The 21,724-nt window shown below is 42.4% G+C and overlaps 1 protein-coding gene and 2 non-coding genes across 8 annotated transcripts in view; 2 read left to right on the forward strand and 1 right to left on the reverse strand.

Annotated features, from left to right (window-relative positions):
* Positions 1 to 221: 221 nt before the first annotated feature.
* LOC118730982 lies at positions 222 to 328 on the reverse strand. Its single transcript, XR_004991706.1, has one exon. It is a non-coding gene; the product is annotated as a U6 spliceosomal RNA (small nuclear RNA).
* A 1,844-nt stretch (positions 329 to 2,172) lies between these two features.
* The window catches only part of RBMS2 (RNA binding motif single stranded interacting protein 2), a 46,925-nt gene continuing 27,373 nt past the window's right edge, over positions 2,173 to 21,724 (forward strand). For 2 of the 6 annotated variants that reach the window (XM_045588137.1, XM_045588139.1), the window contains exon 1: positions 3,123 to 3,301. In XM_045588137.1, coding sequence (XP_045444093.1) covers positions 3,236 to 3,301 — 66 coding nt within the window. In that variant the 5' untranslated portion in view covers positions 3,123 to 3,235. Of the gene's footprint in view, positions 2,237 to 3,122; positions 3,302 to 5,328; positions 5,522 to 21,724 lie in introns of those variants that run through there. The other 4 variants (XM_045588136.1, XM_045588138.1, XM_045588140.1 and 1 more) reach the window with 3 other exon arrangements.
* LOC118730968 lies at positions 6,401 to 6,507 on the forward strand. Its single transcript, XR_004991693.1, has one exon. It is a non-coding gene; the product is annotated as a U6 spliceosomal RNA (small nuclear RNA).

Genomic DNA, 21,724 nt, shown 5'->3' on the forward strand with positions numbered 1-21,724 from the left:
CGTAGTATTCCATTGTATAGATGTACCATAGTTTTCTAATCCATTCATCTGCTGATGGGCACTTAGGCTGTTTCCAAATCTTAGCTATTATAAATTGTGCTGCTATGAACATAGGGGTGCATATATTCTTTCTGATTGGTGTTTCTGTTTTCTTGGGATATATTCCTAGAAGTGAGATTACTGGGTCAAATGGAAGTTCCATTTTTAGTTTTTTGAGGGAAAACAGTATGGAAGGCTTCACAAATTTGTGTGTCATTCTTGGGTAGGGACCATTCTAACCTTCTCTGTATTGGTCCAATTTTAGTATATATGCTGCCGAAGTGAGCACTAATATAATCTTTAAAAAAAAATTTTTTTTAAATCGTCACCCAAGATATGTTTTTTATTTATTTCAAAGAGAAAAAGGAAGAGGGAGGAAGGGAAGAAGGGAGAGAGAGAGAGAGAGAGAGAGAGAGAGAGAGAGAGAGAGAGAAGAAGAGAGAGAGAGAGAGAAATATGATGTGAGAGAGAAACATTAACTATTTGTCTCCCTTATGTGCCCTGACCTGGAATTGAACCAGGTTTCAGGTGTAGGATTTTATAATACACCTTTTGGTATATGGGGCTACACTCCAGCCAACTGAGCAACACTGGCCAGGGTCTTTTTAGAAAATTGTTGGACTTCGTCCTGTGCACCAAAAGGTTGTTGGTTCAAATCCCAATCAAGGGCAGATGCTTGGGTTTCGGGCTGGATTCCCAGTACGGGGCATGCAGGAGACAGCTGATTGATGTTAGACTCTCACATCAATGCTTCTCTCTTTTCCTCTCCCTTCCTCTCTCTCTCTAAAAATTAATAAACCATTCCTAAACAAATTTTTAATTAAATTTATTGGGGTGACATCCTATCTAATAAAGGGGGAATATGTTGACCTTCACACCATTGCAAAGATGGCAGTGCCCACAGCCAATAAGGAGGGAATATGCTAATTTACTCTCCCGCCCTCAAAGATGGCGATGCCCACAGCCACAAGATTGTGGTGCCCAGTTCCCTCAGCCCCACCGGGGAAACAGGTGCAAGGCAAGGTTCAGACACGTGAAATAATTCTCCCAGCGTCACTCGGCTTGTGAGTGACAGGACTAAACCAGAACTTAGATTTTATTCCAAACACTAATAATGTGGGTATGACCTCTCCTTTGCTAATGAGTGAATTAGAGAGGTTTACTACTTGGCGTGAAGTCACATGAATGGTGAGTAAACAGGGGTGTCAGGATTCGAACTCATGCCTACTTCTCTCTAAAACTCATCGTTTTAACTGTTTTCAGTTCTAAGATACTATTAAGCATGAAAGAATGCAACAAGAGAACACGATGCATTGAGACTATTAGAATTTTTTTTTAATCATGTTAGATTGACTGCCATTGTAAATCCCATTATAAACCAGGCCCTAAAGGTTAAGGTTTTTGAACTATCTCTTAGGTTACAGAAGAACACATTAACGAGGGGCCTCGATAGCCAGGATAACTTGGTTGTATAAGGAACGAGAGTCTCGGAGGGTAGGAAAGGGCTTTAAAAAAGGTATTCCTGAGGATGCCTCTGAGCGCAGTGGCCGCCGCTCCCAGTCTCTGCTGCGTTTCCCACATGGAGCCGTCCCGCCCTTCCTGTGTCCCCTGAGCGGAGCGGCACTTCCTGTCCTCTGGGAAATGAAAGTGAGGGGTTGGGGGATGCTATGTGTGTGTTTACCCTGCAGAATGTTCGTACTGTCTGTCCTGTTATCACAGCGGGAAAAAAAAGGGACAGGAAAACCGAGACTGGGACTTCATTCCCGGGAGAGTCTGGGCTGAACGGTGGTTGTGGCAAAGCAGACAGGGTTGGCGTGTCTGAGGAGAATTCCGTGATGGCAGCCCCGCGGCCCGGAGAAGGGGTGTGAGGCTTTCATGCCCATCCCTGTGCCACCGGGGCTGGCGGGCGCTCCTGGGCAGCGTCCTGGCCTCTCTGGCTTTCCACACGGGTCTTCTTCTGTGGAGGGCAGTCTGCAGGGCCTTCCCTGGATACTCAGAGGTGAGTGTCGCTGCCTCTGTGTGAGGTTGTTGACTCCAAATGTGTGTTCTTGCTTCCTAAGAACTTTATATTTTTATTCTTGGTGAAGCATCTGCTTTTTAAATAGTGTTTTGTTTTGTGTGTTTTTTTCTACCGCTCAGAGACAACCTGAAGCAAACATCTCTGTGAACTTCAGTGTGGGCATCAGTTCCAGGTGTGGTGAGTCCCTCTGGTTGTCTCAGCTTCATGGACGGTGGAGACTAGGAAACAGTGAGATAAACAGTCAGATAAGAAGGCATGAGGCATTGTTTCCTGGAAAGCCAGGGGGAAGGAGAGACACGAGGTGCTGAGTTTTATGACACAGTCCGGTCTGGCTATTCCTCCCCAGGTATGAAGTCATACCTGCAGGAATCTGAAAGGCAGTGAGGCATCCGCCCACGAGCACGAGGAACAGAACTGCCCAAGGACAGGGAGCTAGTCATTTCCCATCTTCCGTTTTGCTTTCCCCTGTCCTTTGGTGAGCCTCCTGTTTGTTTTCTCTTCATGTGCTCAGGTCACTGTAAATATAAAGGGTGTGTGTGTGTGGGGGGGGGGGGTCCTGAGCTTGCCTCACATGTTCTTAGTATGGTTTTCTTCACACGTTCTCCAAGGTAGGGTGTCCGTGGACAAGCCGGGGGTCTTGTAGCTGGTATCTAAGGGGAAATAATCCTCATGGTCTTTTCATGAGTCAGAACTTGTTCATGGAGGAAAGGGGGTGGAATAGAAAGGGCAGACCTAAGAACTTTTCTTTTTGCTTGAACTGCTAAGCCTGTGAAAAATTAAAAAATAACATCTTGGGCATTAGGACCCAGTGGTAGTGTCTCGTTCAGACTCTGGGTTAACTTCTCCCAGTGACGTCAACAGGCAGCCCAAGCTCATTCTTTACCCCCACCCCTTCATTTTTCTCCCTCTTGCTCCTTTTCTCTCCCTTTCTCCTCCCCCTCACTCTACTCTCTCCCTCCCTCCCTTCCCTCCTTCCCTCCCTCCCTCTCTTCCTCCCTCACCCTCTCCCTCTCCCCCTCTCCCTTTCTTTCCTTTTCTCTCTCTCTCTCTCTCTCTCTCTCTCTCTCTCTCTCTCTCTCTCTCTCTCTCTCTCTCTCTCTCTCTCCTGCTCCCTCTCTCCCTCTCTCTTCCCTCCCTGCCCCTCTCCTCTCTTAGCTCCCTAATATTGAAGAGAAAATGCTGTTCTCAGTGACTTCCAGGCCTGGGATTTCGACTTTGGGCTACAACAAGAACCACAAAAAGGTAGGGAAAGTGCTTTTTTTTTTTGATCCAGCTACTTCCTTTTCTGGGATCCGGGAGTGCTCCTGGCTTCCACATTCTCCTAAAGTCAGGAAAGGGATTCCTTCTCCCATCTCAGCCCCTCTCTTTTCTGCCCCTTTCTGGCATCTTTTCTCACCTGGCTCTGAAGTTCCAGGAATTTGCCGTCTTTGTAAGTGAGGCCTGAGGAGGCAGGGGAATTAAAAACAAGTTTTTATCTTTGAGGAATGAAGTTAGTTTGACTTCCTGCTGATAGACCTAATCTCCACAGGGATCCTATGTCATCTCAGACCCTGGCCCCTGGCCCACCCCCCTCCAATACTATTTTCTTCTCGATTAACTGTTTCTATTCTGAAACACCCACCTTCCATCTGACCAGCACTATCAAGTAGCAGAAATATAGTTGGTGAGATCACAACAGTTTCATCAAGCACTGGATGTACTTTTCTAGACGAGACCTTGCCCGCCCAGCCTGAAGGGAAGGGGCCTTCAGAGAAGACACACTTCGGGGTGAAGGCAGAAAGGTCTGTGATTCGGGGGTGCCGGTGCCGGTGCTGTGAGATCTGGAGATAGCCAGGCTCAGCGGGCCCTTTGGGATTAACCAGAGGCCACCACGTTATCTTTGCTGGGGCCCACAGGCCCTCCGGAGAGAGGTGGACATCATGCCCACATTTGCCAAGGAATATCCGTGGCAGGTTTTTTTAAATTTTGTTTTGTTTTTTTTGTTTGACATTTCAGGGCATACAATGCTGATGAGAGGGAACTTCACGCTGTAAGAGAAAGACCCTGTACCCTCTCTCAGTGCTGTAGCTGTTCTTTGAAGAAGATGATACTGTAGACAGTTAGGGAGCTTTTGATCATCTGTGGAGTGTTGGAAGAGGGGAAGGATTGCTGCTGCTTCCTCAGAGACCCAGAGAGATATGACAGGTGGATTCACACAGTGTGTGATCCAGGCAGTGGGCAAAATGTTAAACCCAAGACATTTAGCGTCAGTTTATGGGTGTTAGTTTATATGGTGTTTATTCTGTTTATATCCTTGAAAAAATATGGGTCTGTTGTCGGTTATTTACATGCACACAGATTTATAACACACGCACACACCTTGTATATGATTTTGATAGAGGGATAGTTCATCTGTCTTTAGTCTTCTCAAATCTTATATAGAATGAGATGAAAATTTCCTTCCTAATTTTCCCCTCCAAGTCTCTTCAGTTAACCAGACCCATTAAAATTAAGTAAAGTGAATTACAGGAATTAGTGTTTTTTTCCCACCTCTGAGGGGTTTCATGATGCTATCTAAATCTCTTAGCTGTCTACTCCCTCCTCTACTTGTAGTATATAAAAAAAATTAACCATCTTCTAAATCTAGGCTAGTGTAGGGGACAAAGAGGTATGCTTATGGGTTTGTATTTAAATCTTATATCTCTTCTTGATAACTTGTAAGGTTTGAGAAGCAGTTCAGGAAACATTGGCGGGTAGGGGGGGATAAATACATACTTACTAATATATTTGTCAAGAATTCTTTGGGTTCGTACACATCAATGCTATGATGATATCACTTCGTGACTATGTATATGATTCTTGTGTGTATGTGTAGCTTTGTGGCTATTTGATATATTTAGACCAAAGCATTACTACATTGTTCTTTGTTTTTGTGATGAAATATAAGATTTAATGTGTTCACTTTTCTTTTGGGGAGAGTGTTCTGGATGAATTTGCTCATGTAATTTGTGCATTTTTTGTCTGTGTGTTAATCCACACATGAGGATATTTTTTCCATTGCTTTTCAGAGAGAGTGGAAGGGTGGGGGTGGGGGGGAGAAACATCGATGTGAGAGAGACACAGAGACACATCTACTGGATGCCTCCCCCACCGCCTGAGGGAGGGGGTGCCCTTGACCAGGGAATTGAATCCTCAAACCCTTGACCCTTCAGTATGCACACTGATGCTTTAACCACTGACCTCACCAGCCAGGGCTAGTTTGTGCATTTTATACCCAAGGTATAATTTTAAAAATAACTTAGTAGTTTTTAGTAGTAAATATAAGACATGCCAATTTTTAAAAACTTAAGCATAAAGAGGTATTTAAAATTGAAAGTCAAGACCTCCCTTCATGTCCTGAAGTTTATTACCCAAATCTCACCCTCAAGGAAAATAACTGGCAGCAGTTTGGTATATGTATCCTACCAGGCTTTCTATGACAAGGTGAAGTTATAATTTTATGTTGGCTTATTTGCCATTTCTATTAAGAATTCAGTTTCTTGCCTGGCTGGCATGGCTCAATAATTGAACATCGACTGTGAACCAAGAGGTCACGGCTCCAGACGTGGTGGCGGGCTCTTTCCCCATTGTGGGGAGTGCAGGAGGCAGCAGATCCATGGTTCTCTCTCACCATTGATGCTTCTATCTCCCTTTCCCTCTCCCTTCCTCTCTGAAATCAATAAAAATATATTTTTAAAGGAATTCAGTTTCTCAAGTAGAACCAGTCCAGGTAATAAAGTTCTTGAGCATGTCAGAAATGTTTTAAAAATTGAAAGAACAATCAAACTCTAAACTTCTGAAAAAGTACAAATTATAAAATATCTGCTTTAAACAAAAACACACAGAGACCAATGGGACGAGATTGAGAGCCCAGAAATAAACCTACACATATATGGGCAATTAATTTACAATAAAGGAACCAAGAATACACACTAAATGTGTTGGGAAAACTGGACAGCCACATGCAAAAGAATAAAACTAGAACACTATCTTATACCACACACAAAACTCAACTCAAGATGGATTAACGACTTGAATGTAAGACCTGAAACAATAAAATATGTAGAAGAAAACATAAGTACTAGGCTTCTGTACGATGGTTCTCAGTGGTGTTTTTTGAATTCGACTCTAAAGGCAAAAGAAACAAAAGCAAAAATAAGTGAAATGGGTCTCCGTCCAACTAAAAAGCTTCTGCACAGCAGAGGAAACCATCAACAAGACAAAAAGGCAACTACCCAAATGAAAGAAGATTTTTTTCCTTTTTTTGGAGATAATATTTCCAATTAGAAGTTAATACCAAAATATATAAAGAACGCGTACAACTTGCTCACGTCGGCAGCACATATACTAAAATTGGAATGATATAGAGGAGATCAGCATGGCTCTTGCACAAGGATGACACGCAAATTCATGAAGCATTCCATATTTAAAAAAACAAAAACAAAAACTCATACAACTCAACAGCAAAAAAAATAAATAATTCGAATAAAAAAATATCTGACTAGATATTTTTCAAGCAAGACATGCAGATGGCAAACAGACATATGAAAAGATGCTCAGCACCGCTAATTATTAGGGGAATGAAAATCAAAACAACACATGTATAATTCCCAATAAAGGCAGAATTTTCCCCCCTCAGGGTGTAGTATTTTTATTTGTTTGTTTGTTTGTTTGTTTGTTTGTTTGAATCCTTACCTGAGGATATTTTCCCACTGGTTTGTAGAGAGAGTGGAAGGGAGAGAGAAAGACAGAGAGAGAAACATTGATGGGAAAGACACATCGATGGGTTGCCTGTGCACACACCCCGGCCAGAGCTGGGATGGTGAGCCTGCAGCCTCGGTGCATGCCCTGGACTGCAACTGAACCGGGACCCTTCAGTCCCCAGGCCCGATGCTCTTTTTGCTGAGCCAAACCGGCTAGGGCAGGATGCAGTGCTGAATATCTATTCCTTTCTTTGGAGTTAAAATAGTCACAGAAGGGGGGAAATGTGGATTTCAAAGAGATTTTCTGTAAAATAATGTGGTAAATTAAATCTGTTTTAATAGTCTTCAATTAATCTTAGTTCATTAAAAAAAAGAAAAAGAAAAGAAAGGCTGAAGTAAAAAGATATGTGTTCTAGGCTCTCAAAACTGTTTCTTCAATGTTGGAAAGAGTTGCCTCAGTAGAGATTTGAAGGTAGGTGAGATTGAAAGAGGAAATGTTCGGGACTAAAGGAATTTCAGACTTGTAAAGGGCTTAACCACGCCTCCCCTGACATCATCTTCCTGGAATGTGTTATTATATTTTAACTCCTCAGAGCATCAACAATCATTTCCTTTGGAAAAAAATAAAAGGGACTGGGATAATTTGCCTTTCCCAACCTATTTTGCATAAATTTCTGTTTTCTCTTGATCATATATTGAATAATCAATGGAGAGTGGGAGGCAATGATGAGAGTAAGCCGGACTGGTGGGAACCCTGGCTTAGTTTGGATCAGTGGATGGAGGGGACCTAGGTTCAATTCTGGTCAAAGGCACATGTCTGGGTTGTGGCCTTGATCCCCAGTAGGGGGTCATGCAGGAGGCAGCCTATCAATCATCTCTGATGTTTCTCTTTCTCTACCTCTTCCTTCCTCCTTGAAATTCTCTCTACCTCTTTCTTCCTCTTGTAGAGGCCTGGTGCATGAATTTGTGCACAGGTAAGGTCTGGCCAGCCCACCCTGATTGGGGCTAATTGGGCCGGACTGGCAGGGGGGAGGGGACATGGGCGGTTGGCCAGCACTGCTTCCTATTGGGGTGAGGGACCAATTGGGGGTGGGGCCAGCCAGGGAGAGGGGCTTCAGGCAGTTGGCAAGCCGGTCAAGCAGTTACTCTCTGTCGAACTCCCAGCCGAGGGGACAATTTGCATAATGGCCTTTTATTATATAGGATAAAGGCTGACTGGTGGGCTTTGCCAAATCTTTACTCTTTCAGAAACTTGAGTTACCTGAAATTTTCAGAGTTTACTCAAGAGAGAAGAAAATGAGAAGCACTACTATAAATTGTTTATAGTTCAGACAAGGAGAGAGAATTTTCTTTTGTTTACTACATTTTCATCTAGTTTCCATCAAATTAAATTAAAAAAATATATATATATATTTTATTGATTTTTTACAGAGAGGAAGGGAGAGAGATAGAGAGCTAGAAACATCGATGAGAGAGAAACATCGACCAGCTGCCTCCTGCACACCCCCCACCGGGGATGTGCCCGAAACCAATGTACATGCCCTTGACCGGAATCGAACCTGGGACCTTTCAGTCCATAGACCGACGATCTACCACTGAGCCAAACTGGTTTCGGCCATCAAATTAAATTTAGTAGAACTGTGGACTAAGAACTTTTAGTTTTAACATCTTTTGACTGGGGGCAGTTATCAGTAATACAATTAACTCAGTTGTTTAAAGTTTAGTGGTAATGTCTTTCCATTGATCCTCCTTCCCTGTTTTTGCACTATTACACAAATTTATGGTCTCATTACAGATTATCTTTACTTTGATAATAAACATCTAGTATGATCTCCTTACCTCCTATTTCTCTGCCCCTAATCCTTGCCCCCAGGTAATTTTATACCTGCTGCCAGAACAACCTTCCAACATTCCAGTAGTCTAGTGCTGAGCATTTCTTGTATAAAAATCTTTAAAAGAATTTTTTTAATTGATTTCAGAGAGGAAAGGACAGGGAGAGAGAGATAGAAACATCGATGATGAAAATCATTGATCAGCTGCCTCCTGCATGCCCCTCCCCACCCCCACTCAAAATCTAGCCTGCAACCCGGGCATGGGCCCTGACCGGGAATTGAACTGTGACCTCCTGGTTCATAGGTAGATGCTCAACCTCTAAGCCATGACAGCTGGGCTGTATAAAAACTTTTAATGACTATATACTAGTAGTACCTGCTAAACAAAGTTCAAATCCTTAGCCTAGTACTCACTATTGATCTAGCCTTTTCTTAGCTTCCCCGTCTACCCCCATTAACTACAAAAACCAGGGAAAAGAAAGAATTGCAATCCAGTGCATGTAGACATGGCAAGCTACTCTGCCTGTATGCCAAGATGGAGAGGTACTTACAGAGAGGAAAAAGGAAGCTAAGGGGAAGGGCAGATACAACCATAGAGTTTCATTTAAGCATAGAGTTCTTCCTGTAGGGTTCTCTCTCTTTTTTATTAATTTCAGAAAGGAAGGGAGAAGGAGAGAGAGAAACATCAATGATGAATCAGCTGCCTCCTGCACACCCCTCATTGGGGATCGAGCCTGCACGATGGCCTGGTTCTTGATGCCTTAGAATGCAAGAACTCATCTCCTAAGCCCAACTCCTTCCACAGATCCTCCCAAATGACCAGGTTCATTAAGTCTCAGTCATAATCTTCATCATGCTCCATGATTCCAAATATTCACTCTGGTTTAGCCAGTGTGTTACCTGGAGTTCTCTGGATATATCCTTTGATTGTTGGTTTATATTCCTCATTCAATAAGAAAATATGCTGTAAAGCAAAAATAGAGATAAGAAATAGGACAGGGAGAATAAAGACTAGGATAAGAGGTCAGCTGGAATTAAATGCAAATGTACAAACCATAATTTTATCCTGAAAGATGGAGATGGGAGAATAGTCATTGGTTTTGTCAGCGTAGGGGTGGTTGGTGACTTTGACAAACCATTTCAGAATGGGGAGCAAAAAGCAAGGTGGGAGTGGGGTGATGAGTGAAACAAGGTAAGGCAGTATACGTGGGGTGTGTACAGACCAATCTCTTAAGAACTTTGATGAAGATGGAGAGCAGAACCCAATTAAAAAATGGGCTAAAGGTCTGAATAGATATTTCCCCAAAGAGGATCTATACGTAGCCATGAAAAGATGCTCAGCATCATTAGCCATTGAAGAAATGCAATTTAAAGCCACAATAAGCTATCACTTTGCACTCTCCAGGGTGGCTGTAATAAGAAAGCCAGATAGTAATGTAGAATAATTGGGCCCTTCATACACTGCTAGTGGGAATGCAAAATGGTTCTGCTTCTTTGGAAAGCAGTTTGGCATTTCCTTAAAAGGTTAAACACATTTCTAGGTGTCTATGCAAGAGAAATGAAGGTGTGTGTGCAGGGCATGCTGGCAGTGGCGCCAGAGAACAGTGAGGAGGCCGCTGAGGAGTGCGGAGCAGCAGGCGCCGGTCCCACCTGATTGCTGAGACACTCAGTCCGCTGGGAAGCAGGAGAGGTTCCAGGCACAGCCGCTGCTCTTCCTCACACTCTGGACTTCCAGGAGCTCCGCGCTGTCAGGAAACTGCACAGTGAGGTGGCGGGTCCTGGGATGAGATGTGCAGGCAATCACTGATTTTTGCACCCAGCTCTTCTTGCATCACCCGGGCCTGGGATATTTGACCAAATTTGGGTGGTGATGGCAATACCATTTTATAAAGCTGAAAAACTTAATGGCTATATTGAAAAATATGGATATACGGTGGAGGCACCACAAAGAATAATTCCTGTAATTCTTCAAAAATGGCCTTTTGTATTCACTCACGGCTAGACTTGTTCCAGCCTGGAATAAAACTGGCTATCTCTTAGTACAATAAATAAATAAGTCATATATGTCTACACAAAACCTGTATACCAATATTCAAAGCAGTATTGAATTTATAATAGTCCAGAAGTGGAAACCACCCAAATATTTCTCAACTGATGAATGGGTAAATAAAATCTTGCATATACCCATGCGATGGAATTTTTAATTTTATTCAACAATAAAAAAGAATAGAGTACTGATACATTCTACAGAATGGATAGCCCTGAAAACATTATACCAGCGAAAGGAGCCATTCACAGAAAAACGCATATTTTATATTTTCATTTTTGTGGAACATCCAGAATAGGCAAATTCACAGAGACAGCAGGTCTGTGGTTGCCTAGGTCTTTGGGAAGGGGGATGGTTGAGGGAAATGGAGAGTGACTGGTAATGGTGGGTAATGGGTTTCTTTTTAGGAAAAAGAAAATGTTCTAATTTTTTAAAAATATGTTTTTATTGATTTGAGAGAGAGAGGAGGGAGAGAGAAACATCAATTGGCTGCCTCCTGCACACCCACCTCTGGGAATCAAACTGGCAAGCTCCTGGTGGGTGGGATGATGCTCAACCACTGAGACACACTGGCCAGGGCAAAAACGTTCTAACATTGATTGTGGTAATGGTTACACAACTCTGTGATCTAACTACCACTGATTTATACTTAAAATGGGGTAATTACATGGAATATAAATTATACATCAATACAATTTTTTTTATAAGATGGGGAGCAGAGAAATGAGGTAAAGGCTGGCAGAGGATGGGGATGGTGTTGAGAGAATTTTCTTAACGCTGGGAGATAAAGGTGGGTGTGGCTTAGTGGGTCAGCACTGACCCAGGAACCAGTAGGTCACTGGTTCAATTCCTGGTCAGGGCACATGCCCAGGTTACAGGCTCAATCCCCAGAAGGAGGCCTGCAGGAGGCAGCCCATTGATGATGTTTCTCTCTCATCGGTGTTTCTAGCTCTCCATCCTTCTCCTTTCCTCTCTTTCTAAAATAAATAAATAAATAAATAAATACAGACATTTTTTTTTTTAAATCTTTAAAAAAGATGGGAGATAGATATGGAAGCCAAAATATAAAAAGAATCATGACAAGTTCCACTTATTTTCCAGGTATATGTCCATATTCCCATCCCTCCCACTCTCTGGTCCTTTTGTTGATGTGCCTTACACATTCAGCCTCTGGTTCTTTTGTTGTTTCTTCCTGTTGGAACGGCCTTTTGTTCATTTATGCGCTCCACCCACGTTCATTAAACAGCTGCTACGTGTTAGTGTTAGGCGTTGGGGCTAGGCAAGGTTGTGGCCCTTTAAGAGCTCACAGTCAAAATTCTTTCAAAACCCTGCCTATCTCTTTAAGTTCAGCTGAAATGTTACCTTTTCTGTAAAGCATCTCCAAAATCTCCACCTCCAGCCACAAAGGCGGCCTCTTTCTCTGAGCCTCCATAACACTTTGCCCTTCTTTTAAGGTATTTATATAATGTTTCCTTGTATGGGAATCATTCAGATGACATCAATTGGTGCCTCCCGTATGCACCAGATGGGGATCGAACCTACAACCCAGGTATGTGCTCTGACTGGGAATGAAACCCACAACCATTGGTGCATGGGACGACACTCTGACCAACTGTGCTACACCTGCCAGCACAGACTTTCATATTCTTTTTCTGTTGTTATTACTCCTCACCCAAGTATATTTTTTCCATCGATTTTTAGAGAGAGTGGAAGATATTTTTGTTCATTAGATTCCACGTAAAAGTGAAATCATATGGTACTTATCTTTCTTTGACTGGCTTATTTCACTTCGCATAATGTTCACTTTTTCCATTTTTAAGTGTACAGTATAATAGTGTTAAGTACATTTACCCACATTGCTGTGCAACCCATCTCTTTTCATCCTACATCCATTATTAATCAACTCCCACAGCCTCTGGCAACCACTGTTCTACTTTCTGTCTCTGAATTCTCTAAATGCCTCATGTAAATGGAATCATACAGTATTTGTCTTTTTGCAGTTGGCTCATTTCATTCAGTATAATGTCCTGAAGGTGCATCTATGTTGGTATATATGTCAGAAGGTTGTTTTATTGATTGATTGATTTGAGAGAGAGAGAGAGAGCAAAAGAGATAGGAGGGAGATTGACCTACTGTTCTTTCTATCCATGCATTCATTGGTTGATTCTTGTATGTGCCCAGACTGGGGATTGAACTTACAACCTTGGTGTGGCAGATGATGCTCTAACCAACTGAGCTTGCCCAGCCAGGACTAGAATTTCCTTGCTTTTTGAGGCTGAGTGATATGTTGTTGTATGGATATACCACGTTTTGTTGATCCACTCATCTGTGAGGGACACTTGGGTTTCTTCCATCTTTTGGCTATTGTGAGTAATGTTGCTATGAACATGGATGTACAAATATCTCTTCAAGACTCTGTTTTCAATTCCCTTGGGTATATTCCCAGAGGTGGAAGTGAGTCATATGGTAATTCTATTTTTAATTTTTTGAGGAATTACCCTATCTTTTCCATATTTATAGCAGCTATACCATTTCACATCCCCATCAACAGGGCACAAGAGTTCTTCTGATTCTTCCACTTCTTGCCAACACTTATATTCAGTTTTTTTTTTTTTTTTATATAGTAGCTATTCTAATGGATGTGAGATGGTATCTTGTAGTTTTGATTTGCATGTCTCTAATGATTAGTGATCTTGAGCATCTTTTCATCTACTTGTTGGCAGTCTGTATATTTTATTTTGAGAAATGTCTTTTTAAGTCCTTTGGCCATTTTTTAATGATTTGTTCATTTTTTGTTGTTAAGTTGTTGTTCTTTATCTATTGTGAATATATGTGATTTTCAAATTTTTTTTCATTCTGTAAGCTGCTCTTTACTCATGCTTGTGTTCTTTAAAGTATAGTTTTTAATTTTGATATAGTTTAATTTATCATTTTTTTCCTTCTGTTGCCTATGTTTTTGGTGTCCTATCTAAGAACTTGTCAAATCCAGTTTCATGAAGCTTTCCCTGTATGTTTTCTTTCAAGAGTTTTATAGTCTTAGCTTTTATGTTTAGGTCTTTGATCAATTTGGCTTAATTTTTGTATACAGTGTAAGGTAAGGGTTCAACATCATTATTTTTTAATTCTTATTTTTTATTTTATTGATTTTAGAGAGAAGAAAAGAGAGAGAGAGAGAGAATCATTGATTTGTTGTTCCACTTACTTATGCATTCATTGGTTGATTATTGTATGTGCTCTGACCGGGGGTTGAACCCCAAACCTCGGCATATTGGGACAATGCTCTAACCAACTGCGCCTCCTGGCCAGGGCTCGACTTCATTCTTTTGCAGGTGGATATGCAGTTTTCACAATTTCATTTGTTGAAAAGACTTTTCCCCCGTCAAATGGGGAAATAAGCAATTCATAAGCTTTTAATAACATGCTGTCCTAAGTAGCAGGCTAAAACCTCACACTCTTTGGCTCCATTCCACCTGGGACATGAACCATCCCTTTGTCCAGCGTATCCAGTCACTTAGCAGGCCTCTTGGTGAGGAGATTGACTGACGTGGTATTGCAGTGCTTGTGTTTAAGTAACCCGTATTTTACTCAATAATGGCCTAAAAGTACAAGAGTAGTGATACTGGCAGTTTGGATATGCCAAAGAGAAACTGTAAAGTGCTTCCTTTTAGTAAAAAGATCACAATTACCAACCTAATAAGAAAATTTTTAAAAGCTGTATGCTGAAGTTGCTAAGATCTATAGTAAGAACGAATCTTCTGTCTGTGAAATGGTGAAGAAGGAAAGAGAAATTTATGCTGGTTTTGCTATTGCACCTCAAACTGCAAAAGTCACAGCCATAGTACGTGTTAAGGGCTTAATTGAATGTATGGGTGGAAGACCCACACAGGAAATGTGTTCTGATTGAGGGGCCCGTGTTGTGTCAGGAAGCACTGAGCCATATGAAGACTTCAGGAGGGGACCCCCTGAAACGAGCGACATGAAGCCATCTAATGCAAGGAATGGTTACACAGATTTAGGAAAAAGTTTGGCCTGAAATGCATAAAAATTATTAGAGAGAGACAGGCCACATTCACGAAACTCTTATTGCAGCACGTTGCTATAATTTATTGGTTATTGTTGTTAATCTCTTACTGTGCCTAATTTATAAAGTAAACTTTATGACAGGTATGTATGTACAGAAAAAAGCATAGTGTGTATCGGGTTTGGTAGTATCCATGGCTTTAGGTATCCATGGGCATCTTGGAACTTGTCTCCCACAGGGAAAATTTTTTATTTTATTTTTTTTGCTTCATCAATGAAATATTTTTGTTTAAAATTTTTGAGACTTTTAATTATTATTGAGGTTTTTTTCCTTCTATTTTATCTCTTTTTCTTTTGAGTTTCTTTGTGGTGGGGAAGGGGGGGAGGAGTTCTGTTTGTTTTGATCATTGACTTCAAAGGTTTTCCCTAAATGTCTCATGCTTTCTGGCTGCTTAAGTGGAAGGTATTGACCAAACAGAGGGAAGCCCAGCTAGGATGGGAGAACCTCACCAGAGGTGACCGGGCTGCGGTAAGGGGACAGACATGGAAGTCATCATTTACTGAGCTTTCCTATTGGGCTGGTCCGTTTTCCCAGGGAGAAACCCTCCAGAACCCGCGGAGGGCTGAGGTTGGGGACATGGTTGTGGGTGTTTTCGGTTTAGTGCTGCTTCCCCTCAGCTGTGGGTAGTGGCTATGAATCCAGAGTTCCTCAGTGCAGCCTCTGCAGAGAGTAAACTAGCTGCCTTCTGGAGAGGAGGTAGGAGGGCAGTGGTAGCCTGAGTGTGTGGCTGACATGCCAGTCTTTTTAGATACTTGGTGCCTCTAATTTCTTTTTATTTCCCCCAGTATAGAATTATTAAATGTTTTTATTTGTTTTTTTTTAAAATCTTTATTGTTGAAAGTATTACATATGTCCCCTTTCCCCTCATTGACCCCTTCTATCTCACCTTCATTACACACACCCCCTGCCTTTATCACCATATTGTCTGTGTCCATGAGTTATGCATATCCTATATAATAAAGAGCTAATATACAAATGGTTGTCATGCCCTCATACCATAACACCATAACAGCTGAGACACTCAACACTTGTGAGAGAGGAATGGGGACCAGCCAGGCAGTGGCCTGAGAGAGAAATAAGCCACTCGCCCCACATTCCTGGGTGCCAGCACCTGCAGCTGCGGCCCAGGCAAAACCTGCTTGGGTCTTAGATGCCTGTGGCCAGCCAGAGGGAGGAAAGCCAGGGTCGCAGGTGCCTACAACCGGCTGGAGGAGGGAATCCTGGGTCCCAGTGCGTGGCAAGGCAGAGGTGATTAGGGGTAATCAGACCAGCTAGGGAGCAGTTAGGGGCAACCAGGCAGGCAGGCAGAGGTGGTTAGGGGCAATCAGGCAGGCAGGTAGACGGGGTTAGGGGTACTCAGGCAGGGGAGTGGTTAGGAGCCAGCAGTCCCTTATTGTGAAAGGCAGTCAGACAACCCCTGAGGAGTCCTAAATTGGAGAGGGTTCAGGCCAGGTTGAGCGACACCCCCACCCCATGCATGAATTTCATGCACTAGACCTCTAGTATACATATAAGATCTTAGGTTTATCTCTCCTTTCCCTCCTACCTTTCCTCTAACAGCAGCGATTCTCAACCTGAGAATCATGAGCAGGGTCGCCTAAGACCATCAGAAAACACAGATATTTACATTATGATTTATAAAAGTAGCAAAATTACAGTTATGAAGTAGCAATGAAAATAATTTTATGGTTGGGGTCACTACAACATGAAGAACTGTATTAAAGGGTGGCAGCATTAGAACTGTATTAAAGGGTGGCAGCATTAGAAAGGTTGAGAACCACTGCTCTAAGATTTTGACAGTCTGTTTCATGCTTCTATGTCTCTGGATCTATTTTGTTCAACAGTTTATTTTGTTCTTTAGAGTCCACATATAAGTGAGATCATATGATTCTTGTCTTTCTCTGACTGGCTTATTTTGCTTAGCATAACCCTCTCCAGGTCCATCCAAGGTGTTGCAAATGGCAGATTTACTTCTTCATATATATATATATATATATATATATATATATATATATATATAATTATTATTATTGATTTCATAGAGGAAGGGAGAGGGAGAGAGACAGAAACATCCATGATGAGAAAGAATTATTGATTGGCTGCTTCCTGCACACACACACACACATTGGGAATCGAGCCCACAACCTGGACATGTGCCCTTGGCATGAATCAAACCCAGAACCCTTCAGTCCCCAGGCCAATGCTCTATCCACTGAGCCAAACCAGCTAGGGCTTTACTTTTTTTTTTTAATGTCTCCTGAGCAAGGCCCTCACTTTCTTCAATACCATGAGGCTGAGAGGTGGAAGCTGCAGGAGGAAAGTTGAAGATAGAAGTTGGTTTATGAGACTTAAGGAAAGTCTGTATATAACAGTGCCAGGCACAGCTCTGGCTAATGTGGCTCAGTTGGTTGAGTGTCCCAGGCACTGAGAAGAGATGTCTCCAGTTTGATTCCAGGTCAGGGCGCATGCCCAGGCTGGGGTCTCCATTCCCAATGGGGGGGGGGGGGGGGGCGGCCCGTACAGGAGGCAGCCAATCAATGATGTTCCTCTCTCATTGATGCTTTTCTCTCTCCCTCTCCCTTCCTCTCTCTCTACAATAAATAAAAACATATATGTGTGTGTGTGTATATATATGTGTGTGTGTGTGTGTGTGTATACATATTCTATCTAATAAAAGAGTAATATGAAAATTGACTGTAATTCTGCTACACCCACCAGCCAATTAGGAGTGAATATGCAAATAAACCCAACCAAAATGGCTGCAGCCACGGAGAGCAGGAGGGAGGCTTGGATTTCCCTGGCAATAGAGGAAGCCAAGCTTTCCGCCTGCCCTTGTCTGCCTTGGCCTCCACTTCAGGCTACAAAGTTTCGATTATAGAAGGTAAACAAATCCAAACAGAAATAGTGGCAGCCACAGAGCAAGCAGGAGGCTTGGCTCCACTCCAGGCTACAAAGTTTCAATTGTAGAAGATAAATAAATCCCAGATACCAGGGGCCCCCCCTCTTGGCTCATCGGGGGACATGGCCAGGCTGCAAACCACCACAAGCCCCTATCCCAGGCGGCCCTTCCCCCAAGGGAATCCCCACCCTGATCCAGGACACACTTCAGGGCAAACCACCTGGCCCCTCCCATGCACCAGGCCTCTAGCCTGTGTAATAAAAGAGTAATATGCAGATTGACCATCACTCTAACATCAAGATGGCTGCCCCCATGTGGACACAAGATGTCCACCACAAGATGGCCAGCAGGGGAGGGAAGTTGGGAGGGACCTGGCCTACAAGGGAGGGGACAGGTGAGGGCAATCAAGCCTGCAGGGGAGAGCAGTTAGGGGTGACCAGGCCCGCAGGGGATGACAGTTAGGGGCAAATAGGCTGGCAGGGGAGCAGGTAGGCATCAATCAGGCTGGCAGGGGAATGGTTAGGGAGTGATCAGGCTGGCAGGCAGAAGCTGGTAGGGGTAATTAGGAAGGCAGGCAGGCAAGCAGTTGGGAGCCAGCAGTCCTGGACTGTGAGAGGGATGTCCGACTGCCTATTTAGGCCCGATCCCACCGGACATCTCTCGAGGGGTCCCAGATTCCAGATTGGAGAGGGTGCAGACTGGGCTGAAGGACACCCCACCTCTCCATGCATGAATTTCATGCACCAAGTCTTGTGTGTGTGTGTGTGTGTGTGTGTGTGTGTGTGTGTGTAATTTTAAGTGCTGATGTTGAAGCTGCAGCAAGTTCTCCAGAAGATCTAGCTGAGATAATTAATAAAGATATCTGTACTAAACTGGATTTTCAATGGAGACTAAACTAAATAAAGATATCTGTACTAAACTGGATTTTCAATGGCCTTGTAATGGAAGAAGATGCCATTTAGGACTTTCATAGCTACTAATGCTGGTTTCAAAGCTCCAAAGGGCAGGCTGCCTCTCTTATTAGGAGCTAATGTAGCTGGTGATTTTAAATTGACGCCAAAGATCATTTACCATTCCCCAAATCCTAGAGCTCGTAAGTAGATTTACGCTAAATCTATTCTGTCTGTGCCTTGTCATGGAAAAATCAAGACTAGATGACAGTATATCTGTTTACAACATGATTTATTAAATATTTTAAGCCCACTTTTGAGAGCTACTGCTCAGAAAAAAGATTCCTTTCAAAATAGTACTGTTCATTGACAATGCACCTGGACACCCAAGACCTCTGAGGAGATGCACAGGAGATTAATGTTGTAATCATGGAACACAACCTTCATTCTGTCAGCCCATGAGTCAAGGAGTAACTCTGGTTTTCAAGTCTTGTTATTTAAGAAACGAATTTCAGGCCTGGCTACTGTGGCTCCGTTGGTTAAGCATCATCCCGAGCACCGAAAAGATGCCAGTTTGATTCCGTCTGGGCACACGCCCAGGTTGCAGTTTTGGTCCGGGTTCGGGAGGTGGGAACAGGAGGCAACCGATTGATGTTTCTCTCTCAACACCCATGTTTCTCTCTCTCCCTCTCCCTTCCTCTCTAAAAAACAAATAGAAAAAAGAAACACATTTAATGAGTCCGTAGCTGCCATTGTTAGTGATTCCTCTGAGGGATCTGGGCAACGTAAACTGAAAACTTCTGGAAAGGACTCACCGTTTTGTATGCCATTAAGAACATTGAGATTTATGGGAAAAGTCAAAATACCAACATTAACAGGGGTTTGGAAGAAGTTGATTCCAACACTCGTGATGACTTTGAGGGGTTCAGACTTCAGTGGAGGAAGTAACTGCAGGGATGGTGGGGAAAGAGTCAGAAAATCGGTAGAGCCAGAAGATACGACTGAATTGCTGCAATCTCATGATAAAACAAACGATGAGCAAAGAGAATGGTATGTGAGATGGAATCTACTCCTGGTGAAGATGCTGGGAAGATTGTTGAAATGACAAGAAAGGATTTAGAATATTACATAATCTCAGTTAATTATGCATTGGTAGGGTTTGAGAGGATTGACCTTAATTTTGAAAGAACTTCTGTGGTTAATATGCTATCAAACAGCATCACATAGAGACCATTTGTGACAGGAAATCAGTCCATGTGGTGAACTTCATTGTTGCCTTATTTTAAGAAATTGGCACGGCCACTCCCGCCTTCAGCAGCAACCACCCTGACCAGTCAGCAGCCATCAACACTGAGGCAAAGCCCTCCACCAGCAAAAAGATTATGACTGGCTGAAGGCTCAGATGAAGCTTAGCATTTTTTAGCAATAAAGTATTTTCTCATTAAGGAATATGTAGTACATATTTTAGACATAATGCTATGCACACTTAATAAACGAGGGTATAGTGAAAACATAACTTTTATATGCACTGGGAAACCAAAAAATGTGTGCGACTTGCTTTATTGCAACACTCACTTTATTGTGGTGGTCTGGAACCGAAGGAACCTGCAGTATCTCCAAGGTATGCCTGTCCTGATAAAGGCGGGGAAATACCTGCTTTAACATACTTTAGCCTGAGTAGAGATTTAAAGAAATGCTTTTAAGGATTTTTTAAAAACATGCTTTTATTGATTTTTAGAGAGACAGTGGAAGGGGGGGGAGAGAGAGAAACATCAACGAGAGAGAAACATCATCACTGACCCGCTGCCTCCTGCACCTCCCCAGCCGGGTACAGAGCCCGCAGCCCACAGCCCCGGGCGTGGGCCCCGACTGGGAGTCGGACCAGCGACCTCTTGCTCATGTGTCGATCGATGCTCAACTGCTGAGCCACACCAGTGGGCAAGACTTTAATTTTGAAGTTTGCTAAAGGTCAGAGGCATGAAATATAAAATGCATCTTTTACATGAATTGCTATTCTTTGGGGGGAGAGTTCCCTCTTTGATATTTATGATTCTGTTTTCTGCTGTTACTAACCCAATCCCTCAGTACCATCACCACCCAAACAAGAGAGAAAAAGAGAGAGAAACCTGGAGATGAAACTGCTATTTTAAAGTGATTTCTAATAGATTTATTTATCAAGTGCTTTAAGCCTGTGAGAACTGAAATATTTAGTGTGATGTAGTAAAAGGCACTATATTCTAGGTAATTATGCAGATTTAGAGTTTTATGTGAACACAGAGCATACAGATCTAAAATATGCCGTGAAGGAATGGGTCCATGTCCCGGCTAGGCTGGTGTTTCCTCTCTCATAGAAGTACCTAAAGATGTTTAGCAGAGTCTGGTACCATCTTATATCAGTAGTGAAAGAAAGAGGTGTTTCACCCCATCCTAGATTGCTTGACCATAATGTATCTGTTACTCATTTATTTAAACTTTTAAAACTTGTAAATACCTTAGACTTGACTGAACCCCTAATATCATTATAAAAATTTTATTTTTCACTACCCAACATGGTAATTAGTATTTTATTTTAATTGTCCAAATTTACAATAGTTTTCAAGCTCTTGCATGTATTTTGCAGTTCTTATTCTACAGTTTTATGAATAATCTTATTCATAAAAACGGTCGACTTATTTTTACCTTCATGATTTGACAAGTTTTTATTATTTCCTCTTTATTATTTTTTAATGGAACCTCCATTTTATTAGTCTTGTCTAAATGATATGGTTTATTTAAGAGGCGTACATTGTTTTCTCTACCATCTGGGTTATAAAAACATTTCACTATAACAAAGTACCTTTTTTTCAAACCTTTAACAAGCTTGCATTGACCCTCATTATTCCTGAGAGGTAAGACAATTATGTATTTATTTATTCTATGGCAGACATGAATTCCTTTAGAATTTTTTTAAACTCTCCTATCAAGTTCATTGCTTTAAAGTTTAAAATCATCCTTTCTTTTTTTGTTTTAATATATATTAATTATATTATAAATTCATGCATGGAGGGGGTGTCCATCAGCCCAGCCTGCACCCTCTCCAATCTGGGACCCCTTGAAGGATGTCCGGGCATCCCTCTCATAACCCAGGACTGCTGGTTCCCAGCTGATCGCCTGCCTGGCTTCCTAACTGCTTCTGCCTGCCAGCCTGATCAGCCC

This window comes from Pipistrellus kuhlii, unplaced genomic scaffold (assembly GCF_014108245.1).
Source record: "Pipistrellus kuhlii isolate mPipKuh1 unplaced genomic scaffold, mPipKuh1.p scaffold_m20_p_3, whole genome shotgun sequence".
In the NCBI taxonomy this organism is placed as follows: domain Eukaryota; kingdom Metazoa; phylum Chordata; class Mammalia; order Chiroptera; family Vespertilionidae; genus Pipistrellus; species Pipistrellus kuhlii.